We start from the raw sequence: 24,779 nt of genomic DNA, 5'->3' as shown, positions 1-24,779 counted from the left end.
AGGTTTGACTTGAACCCAGTTCTTCTTTATAGACTAGCTCTTTTTACACTGTCATGATGCCTTAATAGAGATAAATCAACAGGAAAAAAAATTTCAGCCGCAAGAAGCTCAAGGATAAGATGCTTGCTCGATCAAGCAACACAGAACTCTAGAAAGACACTTAATATTTGCACTTTGACAAAAAGGACAGAACACTAGACCTTGGAATTTAAGGTGCTGAAGGAAGAATTATAAAATGGAAAAGACTACTTAGAAGTATAATACCTAATAGGGCCCTAACTAGATCATAGATTCTTTGAGCCAAAAGGAGACTCAGGTTGTCTAGTCCAATCTCGCCCTTTTTATTTTTCCAGAGGGATAAACTGAGACCCAGAGACTTGGGGTTCACCCAAAGTCAGTCAGGTAATAAATGCACTAGGGTTTGAATCCAATGAGATTTTAATCCTCTGATTTCCAAAAACAGTGTTCTTTGCACACTACCCTCTCCCCCCAAGACAAGTCCACTAGAAAGGAGGCTATCTCCATCTGAATACTCACAATAGTCATTTCTAGAGCCAAAAAAAAAAAAAAAAAAAAAAAAAAGGTTCTTGTGATGTCACTTTAAAATTTGCTTTCTTCAAATATAGGATCCAACATTGCTTAGCTCTTCTACAAGTCAAACAAACATAATTCAACAAAAATAATCCATCAAAAAAGCCTGGAACATGAATGACTGTGTTCAAAGTAAAAGCCCTATTTATTTCCTTAGCTACTGACAAAGGACCTCAGTGACTCAGTTATTCCAGAAGAAATGATACTTTCCAAGAGGCATATTATTATTTTTTCTTTTTGCAGTAGATCTTTAAAATTATGAGAAAGGGCATATATACAACTGCCACCAAAACAAAGAATATTCCCCGACAACAAGACTTAAGGAGTGCTCTGTAAAGGGCCCCTGTTCTCTAGAACTTACACTCTTGTCTCCTTATCTAGAAGAAAAACACATGCAATAACAGTACAAGGAAGATATTATCAAGTGGGGCTGATTCCAAGTGGTAAAACAATATTGAGATCATTGAAGGATGAAGTGATCAAGGAAGATTTCATGGAGGAGGGGAGAGCCAGGAGTTGGGGCCTGAAGGATGGACAGATTTTGCTTAGGAAAATTGTTTAGTATAACGGAAGTCACCAGTCTGTTCAATCTTTAAAGAGCTATACTATTATCCTTGAAAGGAAAGACATGTGCTTTCTAGGAGGCGGGAACAATGTTAGTAAAAGCTTAGCGAGGCTGTTGTTCAATCATGTCCAATTCCCCATGACCCTATTTGGGATTTTCTTGGTAAAGATACTGAAATAGTTTGCTATTTCCATTTCCAGCTCATTTTGCAGATGAAGAAACTGAGGTAAACAGGATTAAGTGACTTGCTCAGGGTCATATACCTATTAAATATCTGAAACCATCATTTCTAAAATATATAATCGACTTAAATTTATAAGAATTAAGCCATTCTTCAATTGATAAATGGTCAAAGGATGTGAACAGACAATTTTCAGATAAAGAAATGGCCTTAGCCATTTCTATTCATATGAAAAAATGGTTTAAATTATTATTGATTAGAGAAATGCAAATTAAGACAACTCTGAGGTACCCCTACACACCTCTCAGATTGGCTAAGATGACACAAAAAGTTAATGATAAATGTCAGAAGGATGTGGGAAAACTGGGACACTAATGAATTGTTGGAGGAGTTGTGAACTGATTCAACCATTCTGGAGAGCAATCTGGAACTATGTCCAAAGGGCTACCAAATTGTGCATACCCTTTGATCCAGCAGTGTCTCTACTGGGCCTATATCCCAAAGAGATCTTAAAGGAGGGAAAAGAGACTCACATGTGCAAAAATGTTTGTGGCAGCTCTCTTGTAGCAGTAAGAAACTGGAAAGTAAATGAATGCCCATCAGTTGGAGAATGGCTGAATAAGTTATGGTATATGAATATTGTGGAATATTATTGTTCTATAAGAAATGATCAGCAAGATGATTTCAGAAAGACCTGGAGAGATTTACATGAACTATATATATTCTAGTTATGGAAGAAGAAGAAGAAAGAATTAGAATTAGCAAAAGGAATGAGGTTGCAAAAGTTAAGTTTCAGGGGAGGCTTTTTGGCTAATTCAGAAGATTTATGGTTATAATACAAAGGTAAGGGGAGGTCTGATACGGAAAAAAACTTGGAAGTCACCTTGAGGACTCTGAACTTCATTATGAACGACCTTGAATGACAAAATTAGGAGAGTGTCACTTATAAGCATTGAGAACTCACTGAAGTTTTCTGTACAGAGAAGGAAATAGTGACATTTTAGGAAGATGAATCTGGCCATGAGGGGAAGATCCTGGAGGCAATAAACTCTGGAAGAATGCCATACCAAAAGCATAGAGAAGTAAGGAGACTAATATCATAAACTGCTTAAAGACAATAACTATGTTTTAGCTCATATTTGTAGCATAAGACCCTGCAGATGGAATGGGCTTAAAACATTAAAAATTGAATTAGATGGTTTCTTTAATCCGTGATGGAGGTAATATGAATCAATTCTAGGGTGATGGCAGTGGGGATTGTAAGCATTCAAGAGACCTTTGGAAAGCACTATTGGCAAGGTTGGACAATTTGGCTAAGAACATCAACGTTTCGACATGCAGATTACTGGGATTGAGAGTTAAATCCCCAGCCCCACATTTCTTATGGATGGTACAGAGAAGATGTTCTCAATAAAACACTCTGAGTGAAACATAAAAGAGGTCAGTGGTTTCATTAGCAGAGTAGAGAAAGTTATAAATAGTCTGACTTTCTACTCACCTTATTTCAGAGAATTATAAAATGTGAGATAGAATTCAAGCTTAACATATGGATAAGGGATCAATTTAGCCCTTAAGTACTTTCAGGAAGCTCCCATGAAGGGTAATATAAGTTTTGTGAGCATATCTGAAGACAAAATTTGGCAACCAGCATGCATATTCAGCAGAACTTGCTGGACTCAGGAGTTCAAGGAAACCAAAATAGATGAGAACCTGATCTGAGCTAATCATCTAATTATTCAAATAGAAATAAAGAGAACTCATGCAGGAAAGGCTGCTGAAATCAAGAAAGTTTCAGCAAGTGTTAACATACAGGAGCAATTCCTGGATTGAAAAGGAAGCATTTTGGAGGGTTTGGACAATTTAATACCCCAAACACAACTAGTTCCTTGACAGGAAAATGCCACTAACTCTTTACTTGCAATACCAATAATCTTCATCATCATCATCAATACATAATATGGTAAAAAAGCAATGGGCACTAACCTTGGGTTTAGAAAGACTAAGCTTCAAGTTATTTCTCAAGGCACTAGTAATGTAACCATAGACGACCAGAAACTTAAACATAACATACATAGAAAACTCTCCAAGACCCCAAGTTATAAATTAGTTATCATTCTATAATGGTGGAGGTAGTTTCCACACTGGGAGTTTCCAGATGAATGATGAAACCACCGGTCTAGACAAAAAAAATAATATTCACATGGACTATTCTTGTCCCTTCTGTGCTGGCCATGCCTTCTCTTAAGCTCACCATAATGAATCTACCCAAGGTGATTTCCCTTGTCATCTTAAAAATACCAGTGGTAGCCTTGCTCTACCCCATAAGCAGCCCATCTTATTTTTGTACATTTTTGGACAACATTTTTCTTTATTCTAATTTTTCTTAATAATTCTTTCTTTGTTATGAATATCAGTCTGCTCACAGCCACCATACCACTCTCCAACGTCTTTTGAGTCATACATATTGGAAAAAGAAGCCTATCTTCTATTTATAAAACACTTTGAGGAAACTTATTTGTGCCCATAAATTCCATATATGCACTGAAAGCATCTTTCACAAGGGTATTAGTGGAAACAGGAACACATTTTTATTATCCCATGATCAACCAAAAGACATAAATCAAGATCCCACTAAACTTATTTACTTGATACAAAAATTGTACTGTTCTTCCAACAAGGCTTCTCCCACACATATAGTAAAATTATTCAATATTCTTTGAAAGTTATAATGGAGATAATCGTTTTTCTCCAGTCATCATTAATAGCAAGTGGGCAATAAAACTCAGGGAGCTATGACCCCCAAAAGTGTTCGCCACAGTAATGGGGGAAATCCATTGCAGGATTCAAGTTGGAGAAGAATTATCTATAGATGTTGAGGTCTTCCAGATGTTCTCTTGTTTGGATAATATCATGCTGATTAGATCAATCCCCCAGACTATAGAGCCTTCTGGGAAAAGTTAATATTGAAGAAGAATTATCTATATATCTTGACATCCTCCAGATGCTCTTATTTTGGAACATTATAAAAATTAGATCAAGTTGACAGACACTATAGAATCTCCTGAAAAAGATGTATAACTTCTCAATAGAGTTTGACCTACCTATGCAATAAAAACCAAGTCAATCAAGAATGCCTATTGTCCAGATTATCACACAGTTAGACAGATAATCAAGAGATCTCATCCTTCAGGGTGTGGAGGTATGAAAATTTGTTTCAAATATTATTATCTCCAGTTTACAGATAAGCAAACACACTCAAAGCAGTTAAATGATACAGCTAGTGGTGACATGACTAGTGTTACTTAAGGTAGTATTTAAATTCAGATCAGCCCTCACACCTAAATCTAATATTGTGTTCCAAAAATTAATTTGAATATTAAATTATTAGAGGACTCAACATATTTTCCCATAAGAAAAAAAATGTTATAAATGGAAAATTAAATAATGCAATATTTATTTTATATCCACTTATGTTTATTTCATCCACCATACCATGGGATCAGTTTATCATTAACTGAAGATGTAGAGAATATAAAATATTACAATAGATATTTGTTGATTATAGAAAAGCATTTGTTTCAGGAGAAGAAAAATGCCATGTTTCTCATCCATATATAAAATCATTCAATATTCCTTAGAAAATATGACGGAAATAACCCTGTTCAATGACCCTGATAGCAAGTCATAAAATAAAGAGATGTATGCTTTGCCAAAGGTATTTTGCTACCGTGATGGAAGAGAACCAGCACAGCATCGAAGTCAAAGTAGATGGATGGAGAAGCATATGCTTCTGTTTGCAGGTGACATTGTTCTGATTGCATCAACCTCAGAATGTCACAAAGCCTCCAGCAAGAATCTCAAATTATTCAAACGAGTTTTGCCTGTCCATTCACACTAGAAAGATCAGCCTCTTTAAAAAAAAAAAATCTCTAAACCGTTATCAAGTATGCTCTATTATTTAGAGATGAAAAGGCTTCTTAGAGACAACATGATTATATGCAAGAGATACATGAAATGAATCAGCAAAATCAATGCTCCCCTTCACAAACTCATTGTTCTAGTCAGACTGGCCTGACAAATACAACATTCCATTTCCTGTCTTTGCCCAGGTGGTCCCATCATGTCTGAAATGCTCTTTTTCCCTCACCTCTGTTTCACTGAATTTCTAGCTTCCTTCAAAGCACAATTCAGGGGGCATTTTTACTGTAACATTTATTCTTCCTGCTCAAGTGATCAATACAGGGATTATTTCATGGCTGCAAAGCATGCAACTTTTTAGCATTCAGTCCTGTGTACCTGGGGTCTCTAGAAATTCCCAGAGAGCTACATGCTACCTGGGATGAGATTTGTTCTCATGCATGCTCCAGCTCTTTCGACATGCATTTCAAGTCAAACAGTATGGATGGCAGTGAGTTGAGCTCAGAGGTTTAAGAGGAAAAGGAAAACAGGATGGATTGTTTAAGGGAAATTGCGAAGTTCCTTTACCAACAAGAAGCTTCTCATGAAAACAAAAGGACTAACATTCTACCACTGTGGTTTTAAGACAATAAGACATAGAATACAACTGCCACCAAATGATTAAAAATTTTCACAGAGGATAAGAGATAGGTACATGGAAGATATGAACAAGCTGTAGCAGTTAACCAATGAAGGATAATGCATTGATCATAAATGCCAAGAATAAAGCAAAATGTCAAGCAAAAGAATTCACTGATATCCTTGAAATATCAAGGGAAAGTAACAAGTTCCCTAGAACATTGGAAAGACCTCCTGTTGCAAAGTTGGGGAAAGATCTGGACAATAGTCATACAAGAAAAGCAAGCATAGATGGATTATCTATTGATTTACTATTGTAAAGGACTCCCAAATTATTGAGATCCATTTAAGTATATCTACCATAACACTTCTCTCTAGGTTCCTGACAGTGACAAAATCACAATGTTGTAGTGTCTGCTAACAATTTTTTCTCCCAAATATTCCAAACCAGTAATTTTTATCCAGGATAGAATGAGAAAAATCAGGGGAAAAATCATTTTGATCTTATCTGTGTGGCTTTCTTACCTACTTAACTACAAATTATCCAATTGAAAGCAAGAATTAAATCCAGGCTTACTTGACCAAAAGATCATTTGTTCCTCAATGAGAAGATTTCTCCAGAGTAGATAGATATATTGCTCTACAATGTCTCCTGTCTACAGGAGAAGTTAGAAAAGACCACCAAATCTATTCTAAATTGATAAACAAATTTTCAACCCTTGCTGGGAGTCCTATATTCAGCCATGGTCATTTTTTTTTCTAAAAGGAGATTGAAAAAGATCCACAGAAGGATGATTAGGTTATTTATATGCTGTCAAATTTCCATTATCTGTGATTTCACAGTACTCTAGCTCCCAGGTGGGACCTCCCTACTGGCCTGCAAATAAGCCAGACACAGACTATTAAGAGGTAACTGTATTTGCTACATTATACAAGGGGAAAGATTGCAAGAACAAAGATCATCTAGCCAAAAGGACATTTAACATTCTGAAGGGTACTAAAAACCCAACAAATCCCTGTTAGGGGATTTCCAAAATAAGGATTACTGATAACAAGTAACATTTAATCATTTAAAAATAACAAAAACAATAACAATAACCATACACTTATATAGGAAAGGTGATGTGGTGAGAAAATAAAGAGAGCTAATAACCTCAACCTCAGGAAAACCTCAATTTGGGTCCTGAGTGACACATATTAGTTAGATAAACATGGACAAGTCACTTAATTTCATATTGCCTCTAGGAACTTCTCTAAGAATGAATTATATATGAGTTGTGGATCTTTATCAGTAAAGGGAATTTCCACACCAATTAAATCACAATCTAGATTAGGGGTTGGGGAGAACATCTGTATTTTGCTTTAGAGTTTAGGACATTTTGCTTCTACTGATTCATATGATATTTCCATCAAGCTTCTCAAGGTGGGAAAAATAATAATTATTATTATATGATAAGGAAATTAATACTCAGAGATGTTACACAGTAAGTGACTTGGGCACGAATCTTAGGACTTGTAGAAGACCAGCATACTTTTTATTCCTTTACATTGTCAAGTGTGTGTGTGTGTGTGTGTGTGTGTGTGTGTGTGTGTGTGTGTGTGTGTGTGTGTGAGAGAGAGAGAGAGAGAGAGGTTTAATCCATGTATTTATGGATATATATGTATATATGTATATATCCATGAACACACATATATATTCCCTCAATTACATGTTAAAATAATTTAACATTTGTTCTTATTCTAAGTTTTGAGTTCCAAACTCTATCCTTATCTCTCCCCTCCTCCCTTCCTGAGATAAGCAACCAGATGTAAAACATTTCCATATTAGTCATTTTATAAGAGAAGAATCGAACAAAAGAATACTGAGAATAGCTAAGTCATTCACAATTCTTTATTGAAAAATATTGCTTTGTAACATTCTCCTGATTCTGTTCATTTTACTTTGCATCAATTCATATAAGTCTATCCAGGTTTTTTTTATTCTGAAATCTATCTGCTCATCATTTCTTGCAGCACAATAATATTCCATTACAATTCTATACTATAACTTGTTTAGCCATTCCCCAATTGATGGGCATTCCTTTCGCTTCCAATTTTTTGCCACCACAAAAAGTTGCTATAAATACATATATATATATATATATATATATATATATATATATATATATATATATATATATATATATATATATATATATACATATATATATACATACATACATATATACATATATATACATATATACATATATATATATATATACACACACATACACTCACATATAAAACTAGGTCCTTTTCCAGTTTTTTACATATCTTTGGGATATTGACCTAGCAGTGGTATTGCTAGATCAAAGAGCATGCACAGTTAGCTCCTCCTGGGTGAAACAGCTTGCTGCACTTATTTCACTGTTCTCATTTTAGGAATTTCAAATTAGTTTTAAACACTTGCCTAGAGAAATTTTAAGCACATATACACATATGTGTATGTTTTATATATGCAAATATATGTATATAAGTGAAATTAAATATAGACAATGTGTAGTCATATCTACACAAATGTGTGGATATATGCATATTTAGACTGTGCAACTATATCTAAAAAATGTGTATGTTATCTATGTCCAGTCACAAATCTCTACACATCTGTGGACACATACATGTATATGTGTTTGTGTGTCCCTTCAAAGATTCACAATACAATTTATTTTGCTGAGGCAATTGGGGTTAAGTGACTTGCCTAGGGTCACACAGCTAGGAAGTGTCTGAGGTCACATTTGAACTCAGGTCTTCCTGACTTCACAATACAATTTAAATTGAAAAAATGTTATGCATACTAGTTTCAATGATCTAGAATCCCTCTTCTCCTTTAAATGAGATATTAAGACAGTGTCGGTATTTTGTACAATAGTATCCCTCAGTAAAATTCATAAAGCTATACCGAAAAAGATCACATTTGGACTTGAAAAGAGCTGGGATGATTTAGGGACTAAATATAATCTTCAGAAGTACTGGGATCGGGTTTACATCTGTTGCCTGCCATGATTCTCGATCTTCATGTCATTGCTCAGCATCCTAAAACCAAGCAACTCTCCATTGTGAGATTTAAGGTCTGTCCCCAACCAAGGCAGGTCTCTAAGCCTGACAGACCATAATCCTGGCTTGCTCCCAGCCTCCCATTGAAACTGTCTCTGCCATCCACTTTTCTGTTGTTTTTAAAGGAAATGGCCAAACTGCAGAAGTGCATTCCAGAGGTCTTTTCATAAAAACCATCCTGTGTGCTCCATCTGCGTGTGCAATCTGCTTGTGTATTTTCAGCCAGCTTGCATGGGCAGATTAATGGGTACAATTAGAAAGCAACCTCACAGGCATTCAATAAACTGCCTCTGTTATTACACTCAGGAGAGTCCCTTTGGATGTCAATAAAAGCCTAGTTTTCTGCCTGTTAGCTAAATAATTGACAACACTAAAAATAATCAGAAACAAATGAACAAAGTCAGAAATAAGGTATCAAGATCGTATAGACGAGGATTCGGAGGATTCGTGGTTATGGCCCCATTTGGTATCCATGAGTATTTTCTCAAGCAAAGGAAGAGTTGGGATGCTTTTCCATAAAGAAAAGACAATGTGTTACTGACTTGCTGTGAAGCTACACATCATGGCATGCTCAGTATTAGCACTGCCAAGACAGGAGCTATCAACTAGGCTAAAAAAAAAAATTTGGTTCACATTCGCTTTGCTTTTCTCCATGTGACAGCTTCAGAAAAATCTACTCAAGCTAAAAGCAATCGGATTTGTATTTCTAGTATATGTTTCTGATGAAAGGAACCTTTAGGAACATTTAATCTAACACCCTTGTTTTTACAGATAAGACTAAAGTCCAGAGTAGTTGTCATTTGCCTGATAATAGACTTTATATACTTATGACCAGAGCCATCTCTGGGTTTATGCAAAATCATCCATCCCTGTTTCCAGTCAACCATATACAATAACATAGTGCTAAGGGAGCTTGGTCTTTTGTGAAGAAGATATCTCCCTAAAAGGGACTCTCTTCCCTTTCAGGGTATTATGTCAGAAAAATTTCAAGTCACTCGTCATGAGGGATAACTTCCCAGAACCAAGTGGTCAAGAATAAAGCACACGTACAACCTAGACAAGGCTGAAGCTACTGCTCATCTTAGGAAAACAAGTATCTCTCCCAAGAGGGATAGCCCCAGATTTCATGGCAACTTTATATGTTTGAGAGATCTAGAAGTCCCCAGTCCTTCGGCCAGAGCTGATTGATTATCTGCAGAAGAGTCCTTGTCAACTACTCTAGAAGTGTTGGAGATGATGAATGCCAGTAAGTCTGGTCCAATTGTAGACCTTTTACCAGAAGACACAGACTATGGATAGTTTAGACAGTACAAATTGAAATCAGTTGTGGAATATCTATTCCATAGACCCATAGACTAGTCTGTGTTCTCATGAGGTTTAAATTTCAGTATCCTGAGAGAGTGTCACAATAAGTAAATCGTAACTGAATTCTGTTTCAAGTTGTTTTGTCAATGCACACTGTGAGTCTCTTGGGTCCCTTAGCATTTCTTTTGGTGTAGCAAAGATGATAGTTGTCTGATATCTAATGGTACATTGAGTACATTTTTTATTCTGCATGCTCTTAAGGAGAACCAACCATTTCCCCCGAAGGTACTCCGATACGGAGATCAGGATTGATGTAACAAGTAAAAGATGAGAAAAGGGAGTCCAGCACGTGTGAGGGCATTTTTTTATTCTCCATGCTCTTAGGAAGAGCCATTCAGATACAGGGGGTAAGAACTGATGTAACAAATAAAAGAAAATTTTAAAAGGGAGTCTAGCATGTGTAAGTACATGCTCTTAGGGAGAACCAACCATTTCCCCCCAAGATACTCAGATGGGGATAGATAGATAGATAGATAGATAGATAGATAGATAGATAGATAGATAGATAGATGTATATGTCATCAGTGGACCCACTTAGTCAAACTTTTACATAAAGTTCATCTAGCCTCTGTCCAAAGACCTCCAATAATGGAGCACCTTTCCCTTTGCAAACAACTCTAATTTTTAGGAAGTTTTTCCTCATATGGAGTAAAAATCTATCTCTGTAAGTTCTTAGTCCGGCAGACACTTGATGCTATTAAAAACCTTTTACCCCCCTCAACAAAATTGTTCTATCTTAAAACTAATTCTAGGAAAAGTGTAATTAATGAATTCAAAGAACTATCTTTTCTAAGACATAGCTTTCATATTTATCACTATGAAAAACAAGTGACATTTTCCAGAAGGTTGAGTCACTTCTCTATTTCTCCCCAATGGCAAATCCTGCTTATTTATAAGAAGGAAAGAAATTATATGAACATCTATGGGCTATGTACTTTTTTTGAATATCTTATTTGATTTTCACAATTCTATGGAGTAGGCGCTGTTACTATTCTTATTTTAAATTGAAGAAAGTGAAATAGTAGAGGATGTTACTTGCACAGGGTCATATAACCATTAAATGTCAGAGTCCAGATTTAATTCCAGACCCAGTGCTCTGTCTATCCACTTCGTAATTTTATACTAGTTTTTATTATTGACCTACCTCTCTCTACCCCTTTTCATGATACTTTTAGAAACTTATTATAAGATCACTGCAAGAGTTGATTCAGAGGAAGAAAATAGAATCTTAAGCAGAGTACAATATTAAAGACATCATTTAGAAGACAAGAACAGATAAATTCAGACAGTCAGACTTGATTAGGCAATGCAAAAATTTAGAACTATAGCTCACAATTTTGGTACCCAGAGAAGTCTGCTCAAAATATACCCTTAATGCAAATCTAGAAATAGTGATGAAAATAATCTTAGATATAAGGAGGATAAATTCAGTCAAGTGAAAGGGAGGACAGCCTTCTTTGGGGCCCCGGATCAAAGCTCCAGTAATCCTACACTAGTAATGGCCACACCAAAGTTCCCTTTCAGAACAATTGTATGACAGTCTTCTGCTTTGGTAAGAATGAGTCCCCTCACACCGTGTGGGAAATGTCCATCTCTCCACAAATCAGTGTATTCTCAGTACCTACAACACAGTAGACATTTGATAAACACTTGATTGAAAAAGCAACTTCATTTTTTGTCAACTCTTACAAATATTAAACTTTAACTTACCAGGGATTTTGAATATTAAATGCTTCTCTCCTTTGCTTCTCTTGAAGTCTTGTTTTTTCCTCCAATTTATTGCTCTGAAGTTTCAAATATACCCAAAAATCAATCTGTTAGGCATACTTTAAATAGAAAAAATAATAATTGCACAATTATCTAAAACAGAATATAGAGATGGACCTTTGGAGATTAATTTATTTTGTAGAGAATGTCTCAGAACATGCCCTAATACAGAATACTATTCCGAGCTGAGCAAAAGTACTGTACCTCATGCTGGGAATGTGAAACAAAATATTCTATACTCACTTTGTAGCTTTCTTAACTCACTTTGGGTAAATCTCGACCTCCATCAGTATTTCAGTTGTTTTGTCTTTATGATAAAAATGCTAATACTATTATTTCCTACTAAGGAAGTATTTCTAAAACTTTTCCAAATGGAAATATAAGGTTTCTTTTGGGCAAGTTAAATAACTTATACTGAATGTACTACAAAATCTTCCATGTTAAATCAAAATAGTTCAACCTAACAGGAAAAACATAGGAATGAAGAAAGCTTTTTTTTTGTCTTATGATATATAACCAAATAATTAGTCATATAGCTTGTCCATTGGTATACACACAAACAACCCCCCCAAAACACCCCAAACAGATATAGACACATATATAATAGATCCTGAATTAAACTGGATCCAGAATTGAAAGAGGAGAATGGTTTTTTTTAAATGTCCCCCAAATTCTTCCAGAAAAAAGACATTAATACCAATATTTGGTGACTTTGTATGATAGAATTTTATGTAATAGAAATTTATAAAATACTACAATAGTCTCTGAGAAATTAAGTTGAAGATTATCTAAAGGGTAAAAGAGAGGTACATGGTGAATATTTGCAGGCTGAAGCACAGTTCAAGCAAGGAATTGTTCACAGAAAGTTAGATAAAAGATGATAAATGATTGGTAAAGGAAAATTAGTGTCCTACATAGCAAGAGCAAGGGCTGACCAATGGGCATGCTGTAATATCCACTTATGACAACAAAATGTCAAAAAAAAAAAAAAAAAAGCTAAAGGAACCACTCTCCCCTCACCTCCTGAGGCACAGTCAACCAAATCTTCATGGTGATTTACAAGAGAACGTGAAAAAAAGTGACAAAATGATACATGGGTTGTGATCCATAGAACAGGGGAGAAGAACTCACAACATTGAGATGATATATCCCCAAACATAGTATTGTTTTGTTATATTGGCCCTTTTGTTTCATGCAGATAATAAACCAAAAAGAAAATCACATCAAGAAAAAAAAAAATGGGTGTATTCCTTTAGGTTTTTTCTTATTCTGTTTTTTAAATAAAATAAATTTGGAAAAAAAAAAAAAAGAAAGGAGTTACTTCCAAAAAAACCAAGATTAATTGACTTTTATTTTAAGATCTTACACTTATTGTAGTTATGAGAGTCAACAAAACATGCTATGAAATAAATTATTAACTTGTATACAAAGAAATTTGTTTTTTGAAGAATTAGTTACAAGGACAGTCCAGAGATAAAGGAACTCATATTTACACAAGTCCTGTCATTATATAGTCTAGATCTGGCAGATTCTAAACTCAACATAAGACAGACATGTATAACATTGCCCAACCATTACACTGAAGTCACTGCTCAGCAATTTTCTTATAAAAGGCAAATAGAATGTTTGGGCCACAAACACAAGAACAGGTTAAAACAAATTTTCTTGAGACAAGAAAGGTATGAAATTTTAATTGAATGGCTATGACAAAGTGAGCAGTAGTATTTGCTATAACATGAAGCCCTGGATTTGCTCAGCAGGAAAGTCAGTGATAGGAGAATAACCAAATTTTAAATTTTGGACAGTAATATGGCTCCAGTTGTCCAATAAGAAACTGAATAGTAAACTTCTACTCATAGATACTAAAGAAGCCAGAACAGTGAACTAGGAATCAAAAGCTTTGAGTTCTAATCCTTAATCTGTAACTTAATAATAATGCAAATATGGTAAAGTCACTCATTTTCTCTAAATTCAATTTACTCATCTATACAATGGACTACTACTGCTTCTCCTTTATATATCACCAAGTTGTAAGGAAATAATTTTATAAGTTGTAAAGTATTATAAAATGTGAGCTACCAACCTCCCTCCTTGTTAATGTAATATTGCAATTGTTTGCCATTTTCTTGTTCAGTGTATCCCCATTTTACAGATATGGCTGAGACAAGTAGAAATAACTTGTTTGTGAATCACCTAGCTAGTTAGTATATGAAGCTGGATTTGAATTCAGATGACTCAAGACCCAGGACCCTAACCTTCAGCTTCTTAATCTGTGGTTCATGTCCCTATATGGGGGTATTATAACTGAATGTGCAGTCACAAAATTACAATTTATTATCAGTGTTTTATTTGCCTACCTATTTTATATATTTATATACATAAGATAACAATTTCTCAGGCTAAAAGGAGTAATGAACAGAAAAAGTTTAACAGCCCAATACAATCCTGTTATTTAATTAATTAATTGCATCTAACTCATTATGACCCCATTTGAGGTTTTAATGGCAAAGATACTGGGGAGTTTGGCGTTTTTTTCTCCAAATCATTTTACAGATCAGAGAAACGAGGCAAACAAGATTAATTTACTTGCTCAGGGTCACACAACTAGCAAATGTCTGAGAACAGATTTGAACTGATGTTCTCCTAACTCCAAAATTTTATCTTCTGCTCCACCCATTACTATCATATTCAACTGTAAAAACAAAACAAAACAAACAAACAACAACAACAACAAAAATCTTGGTAAATTCTTTGCTGAATTGTCTAGTGACTGCTCAGAAAGTGCAATACTCTAGTAGTGCTACAAAACTTCAATTACCTTTACCAAAATACTAGGCATTAATTAGCTAATATGTTACTCATAAAGGCCAATTATCCTATTTCCAAAAAAACTTTAAAAAACATTGCTTGCAATTGTCAACTCATAAGCAAGAAATCATAGATCATAGAGACAGAGTATGTTTTCTTCACTATGTCCATTGAACGTAAGAGATATAAAAGATAAAAATCAAGTAATAAGTGAACATCTGGGCAAGAAGTTGACATATAAAGATAGAATTTACACTCCTTGACTATTGCTTAAAATATAAGGATGATAGGTTCTTGGCCAGAGCTGGACTATCCCTAACAAGCTTGGCAAGAATGTATTTGTCAAGCAGGATGTGAATAATGGTCATAAAGAAAAAAACAAGAAGAATCCATCTGATAGGAATTATTAAAACAAATGACTAAACAATTTCCAAGGAAACCTAGAAAGAGTAAAGTATATAAAAGAAAGGAATCGTCTACGATAGAAGCATCCAAAGTCATGGCTCCCAAGTGCTACTGAACTAAATTAAAATATAATTGGAAAATATTTGACAAAGTACATTAAAATGCAATAGAAAAATGTATTCAGCAGATATCTTAAGAAGTTAATCAAAATAACTTCAAACTAAAGAGAATCAAGGAGGGATTACTGTGTACTTAGCCATCAAGATCAATATCATAAAGAATAGATATAATGAAGCAGTTGACATATATAGAAATTCACAGTGGAGAAAATCCAAAGAGAAACTAGTAGTAAAAAACTATGGCATCAACAGTCACTATACAAATGACCAAAAGGTTACATAACAAACAAAAGATACCAGAGATATGAAAATAAGGAATAAAATTTGATCTCATAGATAAGGATAAAACTCATTTCTGTATTGTGGCACTGGATATGTATAACTTAATCAAAAAAATTAGGATAGACAAAAGATGGGAGAAAGTGAGATAGCATTAATAAAATATATTCAAGGAAAGAAGAAATCAAATACTTAACCAGTCAAGAAATATTTATTAAATACTTAACACTGCACTGAGCACAAAATTGAGAATAGAATATTTTGTGAAGAAATAAATGACTGAGTTAGTAGAGTATTTGGATCAAAAATGAAATAAAGAGTTTTGGTATCACATGTCTGGCAGAGTGAGGGAACTTCAGTTGTCTAGATATCTGCTAGATCTCTCTCTCAATGACAGAAGGAGAGTCCCTAATAACTTCCTGATTTGCCTTGGCAATAATTTCGTCTTTAATGGGGAAGAGGAACAAAGTTGATTCTTACCAACAAGGAAGAACCACCTAGGCAAAATGCAAAGTATAGTTTTAACATGCACTCTGAATTCTGGGAAAGTAGATTTTAGAAAGGGTTCAGAACGGTAGGTATGATTCCCAAGAGGAGTAACAAATGAGAAGAGAAAGACATGGAGTATGTTTGAAGAGACCAATGTGGGATTCATTGGAAGCTCAATGACAAATTGAGATTTTGGAGAAGAAATAAACAAAAAGCATATGAATTTAAATTAAAGGCTTAGTCTTGTTCAAATAGTGTTGGAAGTGCTAAAATTTAGAATTAGCTGCGGCAGACAACAGAAGCTAAAGACATCAAAGAGGTTTTCCTTTTGTTTTGTTTTTTGTGGGGAAGGTCTGGTTTTTACTTGGGAGAAAGCAGGATCAATGAAGGGACAAGACCTTTGCTTGGAATGGATGGGCAAGTGATAGAGAAAAAAAAAAAAAAAAAAAAACAGAGCTATTTAATTCTGATTTTATTTCTGACTTCCATGAGGAGGAAATTGACCTTTGCACTGGAGAAGACCAAAAAAAAAAAAAAAAAAAAACCTAACAAATTATTTCCAAGGAAAATAAGAAAATAATAAAAGAGACACATGGTTCCTTATGATCAATAAGAAGTACCTATTGCATACCAGATACCATAGTAGGTGCTAAGCATACAGATAACAAGAGACACAATCTACTTACAAAGAGCCTGCATTCTAAGGCAACAAGTAAATAGATAAGCATACATGGAATAAACTTAAAGTGAAGGGAAAAAAAGTAGTCAAATTTTAGATAAGAATAAGGAGATGGAAGAGGAAAGCAGGAAAGTTTTCATAGAGAAGAAGAAGCTTAAGTTGTAAAATAACAGTCAATTAATATCAATAAGCACTTATGTGCCTACTTTGTGCTAGACACTGTACTAAGCATTAAAATGCAATTTTTTAAAGGATCAAGACAGTTTCTATTCTTTAGGAATTCAACAATCCAACAAGAAAAATGGTGTGTACAACTATGGAGATCCAAGATACATAGTGTACACCAGAGGGGATCTCAAAGGGAAATCATTAGCATTAAAAGTACATTAAAATGAAATGGTTCTTGCAAAAAAAAATGGCATTTTAGCTGAATTTGAAGGAAAGAAAGCAAGGAAGTCAGAAGATAAAGAAGAGAAAGTAAAATATGCCAAGTATAAGGATTACCCAGTAAAAATGTTTAGTCAAGAAATGAAGTATCATGCATAAAGAACAGCAAGGGGCTGGACTCTAAGGGATCTTAGGGTATAAGAATACTAGAAAGGTAGCAAAGAGTTAGGATATTAAAGGCTTTAAAAGCCAAGAAAGGAATTTTACAGTTAAACTTGAAAGCAATAGGGAGCCACTGAAATTTATTGAACAGGTGACTGAAGAACTAAACCAGAGTAATGGCAATGTCAGAGGAGAAAAGGGGTATGTACAAGACAAGCTGGGGAAACTGGATTTGGATCTGTGCTAAAACACTTATTAAAGATTTTTGTAAAGTATGAATGGATGTTCAACAAAGTTTGGTGTGACATGGTAATCTAAGAGGTACCTAAGCATCATGGATAGAATGCTGGGGCTAAAATCAGAAATATGTGGGTTCAAATCCAACCTCAGCCTGTGTGACTCTGAACAAGTCACTTTGCCCTGTTTGCCTCAGTTTCCTTACCTGTAAAATGAGCTGGGGAAAGAAATAGCAAACCCCTCCAGTATCTTTGCCAAGAAAACCCCAAATGGGATCACAAAGAATCAGACACGACTGAACAACAATTATTGGACACTGAAGTAGCACAGTGGAGAGAATGCTGATAAAACCAGGAGCAATGAGTGGAATTTACAAAAAGACAAAATTAGGTTCCTAATTTCCTAATTTAGGGCTATTCAGAAATGGAATAAGCTGCTTTAAGAAATGTGTGTGGGGGAGGGAATCCTTTGGAGGTCTTCAAATAATGGCTAGATGATTTTTTGGGGGGGATACATTATAGTGGGGATAATTCTCATGTTTAGATAGAGATTGAGGTCCATTTTAACTCAAATTCTGACTTCTTAGAAAAATTCTACTCACAAACCTACAATAAATCTCTAAGGAGCAATTAAAATACAATAGGACTCCATTAAAATACTAGTCCCAAGGAAGAGCACCAGCTGCTCATGTTACAGACTTTCCATGATGCAATGAGTTATTTGTCTGTATCTCTCAACATTAGCATCAGCAGGGATTCTGCTCCATTTCTATACCTGTGGCTACCCAGAACCTTAATGTCTCCACATATCACTTTTATACAAAGGTGATTATAACTTGACCCAGTGTTCCATTGATGTGGCTATACTGGAACTTTACTCATGAAACTGGAAGTTTTTATTCTATTTCAGGTGTAAGGATATTATATTATAAAAATTGAGCAGAGTCCAGTTGAAACTTATAGCTCCAACATATAAAAAGCTTGTTTACATTGAAATGCATTTCTTTCTTTGATTGAATTTAAAAGGAATTGAGGTTTAAAGGGAATTTCTGAAAATGGGATTCATTATCCTAAAACAGAGAAGAGAATTAAGATTATTTGCATCCTAATATTGCACAATGCCTTTTTGTTTTTTCCTTTCAATCTGAATGTAATACCTTCGTCAAATTTTCTCAGATTTATAGAGCACCACAGGTAGGAAATGTTAACTCCCCATTATTACATAATAGGTAATCATCTCCTTTTAATGACAGAGCAGACAGACACTATTATCCCAAAATTGATCACGGGGCTTTGTTCTTTTATAGCTCTATTCCTTCTGAGATTTTGGAATGGGGAGGAGAGTCTTCCTCCAGCCCACCCTTAGGGTTTATCATTGGGAAAACTAATGGCTAGAGCTGTCCAAAGTAGAATGGGCTTTTGATGGTAGGTGAGCTCCCTTCCTTGGAGGTCTCCAAGCAGAGATGTGATGACTAATCTGGAGTTATATATTAGACAAGTTGAGGACAGTTTGGCATAAATGCCTTGGAGTTACTTCTGATTCTGATTTTGGGTTACTCCTCTCTGTTGTTATTGTTCCTTTATTTTAGTCACATCCGCCTCTCTGTGATATCATTTGGGGTTTTCTTGGCAAAGACACTGGAGTCGTTTGCCATTTCCATCTCCAGCTCATTTTACAGATGGGGAAACTGAGGCAAACAGGGATCATACCAGCTAGCTGCCCCCTACACTTCTCCACTACTTACATTAGTTCTTGTAGCTCCAATTCAAATTTGACTTAATCTGGCATCTAATCTTGGATTATGTTTTTTGACTAAAATTCTCCATGGCATAACTCAGTCTCCTCCTAGGAATATGCAGGGTCATATTTTCCTTCTTCAACCTTCATCTGTATAGACAAGGATATTAAGTATGAGGAGGATCTAGATACCTCTACAATTTCCTGATAATTAAATGGACACCAAAAGTCAATTTCTCAGTTTCTGCATCAAGTACCAGAGAATAACTAATAAAATTGGATTGATGACCTCTGGTGACAGCTTTCTGACATAGGAAACTGGAAGAGAGGATGTGATTAAGGAGGTCTTAGTTCACTGAAGAAAGGAAATAATATCCTTTCCAATGTTCTGCAAAGGCAGTCGGCGGATGGCAGCTAAGGGCCTGACCCGTTTGGATTTGGATTTTTTTTTTTTTTTTTTTGGTTCCTGGCCAAACAGAAAGATAGTCAACTTCTAGTGGATTCTGCACACTGGCAGCTGTGCACATCTATGTCCATCTTGCATTTAAAGGGGTAAGTGCTCCATAAGCACAGCTCTTAGGAGCCAGTGCAGACATATTTAAATTGCAAAACAAAGCCCCTCAATTACAGGAGTCATTTTAAGACTTGGTCTGTCAATTTTCTCCAGTCTCTCATAGCTTACCCACAATTTTACTGTGTGATTTTTCTAAGCCTGTTATGTGTAATTTTTTTTAAGCCAAAGAGGAATGGACATAAAACAGTCCTAATGATCCCTGGGGTCAAAGTATACATATACACACATATATGCATATACGCATACATATATGTGTATATAACATTGTATGTTACATAATGATATAAAACATGTATGTTTATAATATAGATGTGTACATGCACACATATACATGTACATGCATGTATGTGTATATATGCAATAGATGTAAATAAGATAGACATATATATAAATATAAATAAGATAGACACACACACATTATATATAAATATAAGTAAGATAGGCAGACATATATATATAAATATAAGTAAGATAGGCAGACATATATATATATATAAATTAGACATATATAAATATAAATAAGACAGACATAGATACAAATAGACATTTATATATATATGTATAAATAGGCAGATATTTATTTATATATAAATAGGCAGACATTTATATAGAGAGACAGACATTTAAATATATATAGAGAGAGAGAGAGACAGACATTTAAATATATATATAAATAGACAGGCATTTATATATATAAATAGGTAGACATTTATATATAAATAGATAGACACATATATATAAATATATAGACAGATATTTTATTTACATAGATAGATAGATAGACAGATAGATAGATAGACAGACAGACATTTATATAGACAGACAAATAACTCCTGGTTTTAAACTTATCTGCCAGAGAGAAAGAACTACAGCTTTCCCTTTAAGTGAAGAGAAAACTGGTGCCAGATTATCCACCCCCACTCTTAGCCAGACTGTAGGTCTCCCATAAATATGTACTAAGAGACCTACTACTATATGATATGGACTGTGGTATATGAAGGGGGAGAGAGAAAAAAAAGAAAATTCCCTTCCCATTTTGCATTTACTACAAATAAAAGAGTTAGAGGCTCACATTGCTATGTGATATGGTCCCTAAAGAAACAGTCTAAGAGTGAACAACAGTGTGGTTAATTATAGATGTTCAATGCTAATTAAATTGACTCTAAATATGACTTTAGCTGGTCTCTAGCCGAACACACAGACATAGAGCTCAGGCAGGGGTCTTGCTGACTTTCTTTGACAAAATTAACAGGCTGTGTCCAAAAAGCCACCTACCAGGTCAAGTTTCCCGAAGACACCTAGTCTATCTACCAATAATAAGACCAAGGAAGATGTGCCCTCCTCCTCATAAAGGAAAAAGGAGGAGATGAATAAATAAAGAATTTTAGAAATTCTTACTAAAATAATTTAACTAAATGTACAGTGACCAACATCAAATGGAAATTGCTTCATTGAAACTAAAAATATTTAGAAAAGAAAGTACAAATATCTTGTGGATATTTTATAGGTGCCAAAAGCAATTAGTCTAAATTTTGGCTACTTAACATTTTTCTATTTAAAAACATATCTGTTGCTTGGTAGTCAAGGCTAGATTTGAGCCAAAGATAAATTACTTAAATTTTTTTTTAAAAAGGTGGGAGAGAAGGTAAGAAAGTCCATCCTCAGAAAGTAAAATCTTGTTTTCTTCTCAAAATAAATCTCCAGCAGGTGCCATACACAGCTGCTCTGGCAGCCAGAGACAGCAAAACAGGAATAGAAAGCCATATTGGAATGTACGTCCTATGGCTTGGGGAGAGTACATAATAGAGAAATAAAATTTCTTAAACTGTTGGTCATGTCCCCATATGAAATCATATAACTGAATGGGGGGGAAATCATGAAATTATGGTTTATCATTAGTAAATGTTTGATTTGTATGCATGTTTTATATACTTATATACTTTCTCTGGTGAAAAAGGGGTCGTGAATTGAAAAAATGTAAGAAGTCCTGCTATAGAACTGTTCTACCTTCATCATGATAGGAACTTCTAAGATCCTTTCCCCAAAGTTACAGAGCCAACCAGCACAATTCATATTAAAGAATAAGAATTATCAATGTTTTTTATTGATTATGCTGTTATTTTAGCAAAAAACATGGAAACAAAGTAGGTGTTCATAACTTGAGGAAATTCCTAAACAGATGACATATGAATATAACAAAATGTTATTGCACAGTAAAAATGATGAATATGAAGAACTCAGAGAAATTTGGGAAGATTCTCAAACTTAGGGAACAAATGAGAAGAACCAATAGAATGATGACTATAAAAAAGAAAAAAAAATTTGAAAGGCTTCAGAATTTTCATTAGCATAGAGACCAACCATGATTTCAGAAAATGATGGGTTAAGATGCAGAATAAGACATCATACAACCTCAGATGAGATCAACAAAAATAGTTTAATCTATTTGAATATAATGAATTGTTATGAGGAAGGAGGGGTTTTTGGAAGGTTAGAAAGATGCCATGAAAAGCATCAATATAACAATAACAAAAATATCACATGCCAGAAAACTAAAACAAGTAAAAAAAAATTCGGAGGGGCACATATACAGTGGGATTGTTACATATAACAAACAGCTCTTTCCAATTGGAAATGCTGTTCAGTAGTGTCAAAAACTGCAGAGGACTAAACAAAGGACACTGTATTAATTAAACAGTCATTGATCATAGAGCAATTTAAATAGAGTAATGGGAGCAAGAAGCTTGACTGTAACAATGAGCTTTTATAAAGTGCTGCTATATTGTCTCAGACACTGTGCTAAGCACTAGGGAAGAAAAGAAAGGCAGAAAGTCCCTGGCTCTCAAAAGTCTCACATACAAATAAATGTGTAAATAACTTGGTACCTGCAAGATAGATGCAGTATAAGTGGGAAATATTCTCAGAGGGCACAGCACTAACAGCTGGGGGGACTGGGAAAAGTATCTTGCAGAATCATAAAGGAAACAGGACACTCTGAAAGGCAGAGGTGAGAAGGAAAAATATTCCAAGAATAGCAGAAAGCCAAATCAAAAGCACCAGGTCAAGAGATGGAGAATTATGTAAGAGGAATACTAAGTTATAGAGTATGTGCAAAGCTGGAAAAAAGTAAGAAGGGATCAGATTGTGAAGGGATTTTTAAGGCAAACAAAGGATTTTATATTTGGTTCTGTAGTTAACAGGGAGCTTCTGGAATTTGTTAAGCAGGAAGGGTGATATATTCAGTCTGTACCTTAAGAAAATCATTTGGCATTCTAAGTAAAGGATGGACTGGAATAGAAAGAACTGAAGAATAAAAACTAACTAGAAGGGGCTTGCAATAAGCCAAGTAGGAGATAATGAAGATTTGCACTTATCACCATTAGTCTGAAAACGTACAACATTGAAGTGAATGTTTTCTGGTCCTAGAATTATTGATTTAAAGTCAGCAAGAACCTTCTCATTTTATAGATGAAGAAGCAGAGGGACAGGTGGGCTCAAGGACTTTACATATTCACATAAGCAGAAAGTTTCAGAGGAGGACTCCTCTAATTCAGGTCCTTTAAATCCAGGGCTTTACTCTTACCACTGTACCACACTGCCCTGCTTCAATCAGTGTCAAAATTTCACCTCACCTTTTCTCGCTGAATCGCCTTTATTGCTTGGAGTTTAGCTTCTTCCACTTCCTTCTGGACTCGGACACATTCTTCTCTTTTCAACTAAAATCATTTTGAGAAGATACCGTTTCAAAAAAAAAAAAAAAAAAAGTTAGTTTTTTTCTTTTTTAGCCATTTTCAAACTCAGAATTATAATGAAAGGCAAATTACAGTATTATATGATCAGAAGTTGTTATTCCAAGTTCCTTAGAAAGCAAAGAACCGGCTTCAAAATTTTTCTTCAAACACTGACCATTATTTACAGACACTATTTCCTGTTTGTTCAAAGTACTATAGGATGAAATAGGCTTAACTGGGCCTCTGGACCAGAAGCATTTTAAAGAAGAACCAGAACTGCCTTTTAAGGGACTGACCAAGGCAATATACCCAGAATGTAATATCTTATAAGCTACTATTCAAATTGGATAGGAGTATTTGCTGATGTTCTATTTTTAATTCTCTCATTTTGATTTGCAACTAGTATGAAACTTCAGGACATTGATGAAGCAATTGTGTGATTTTTTCATCATTTATTAAAAGCACTGATATTCAAAAGCAAAAACAAAAGTCCTTGATAAAATTAACTAGATAGGATGGATTCTTTCTGACCTTTTGCTGGTATTTAGACTGTAAGAGTTGATGTTGTTGTTTCTTCCTAACTTCAGCCTCTGACTGCTTTCCACCTTAAAAATAAATGAGTGTTAGAGAGAAAGAACCAATAAATAAAACTTGAATATTTAACTGAAATGTCAGCCATCAAAGAGGCATTAATGCATAGTCTGCAACTGGGTTTTACTTGTTAATGGTTTAATGCTCATAGACATTAAAATAAAACTGAATTCCTTAATAAGACATTAAAGAATAAGGGTTTCTATGTGTTTTAAAAAAGATTCCTGACTAAGCTATTCTAGTTACATAAATGTCTAACATTTTCCTCTAATTTTAATTGTTCAAATTTTCTAGCTTTTATCCACTTCAAATAACATTTGAGAACCCATATTCAATAATAAATAAATTCTATTCCTCTCTTCCAGAAGTATTTTTAAACATTTTTTCCTCCTAGACTTTGAGATCTAACACATCTCTGTTGGGGAGTATCTATTGCTTTTTTCTTCTTCCTTCTGTGTATCCTATTGCTCTGTATTGAAA

At 34.6% G+C, this 24,779-nt stretch overlaps 1 protein-coding gene across 2 annotated transcripts in view; it reads right to left on the bottom strand.

Moving 5' to 3' along the window:
• Positions 1-24,779, bottom strand: part of EPSTI1 (epithelial stromal interaction 1) — a 100,095-nt gene that overhangs the window by 38,452 nt on the left and 36,864 nt on the right. For both annotated transcript variants that reach the window (XR_012487762.1, XM_074299173.1), the window contains exons 4-6: positions 24,240-24,313; positions 23,610-23,693; positions 12,045-12,118 (exon numbers count right to left, since the gene is read on the bottom strand). Coding sequence is in view for 1 of the 2 variants with exons in the window: in XM_074299173.1 (XP_074155274.1) it covers positions 12,045-12,118; positions 23,610-23,693; positions 24,240-24,313 (232 nt within the window). In the remaining variant the exon portion in view is untranslated. The remainder of the gene's footprint in view (positions 1-12,044; positions 12,119-23,609; positions 23,694-24,239; positions 24,314-24,779) is intronic.

The sequence above is a fragment of the Sminthopsis crassicaudata genome, chromosome 3 (assembly GCF_048593235.1).
Source record: "Sminthopsis crassicaudata isolate SCR6 chromosome 3, ASM4859323v1, whole genome shotgun sequence".
Lineage (NCBI taxonomy): Eukaryota > Metazoa > Chordata > Mammalia > Dasyuromorphia > Dasyuridae > Sminthopsis > Sminthopsis crassicaudata.
Note: the sequence above shows the minus strand (reverse complement) of the source record. Positions and strands in the feature narration are given on the sequence as shown.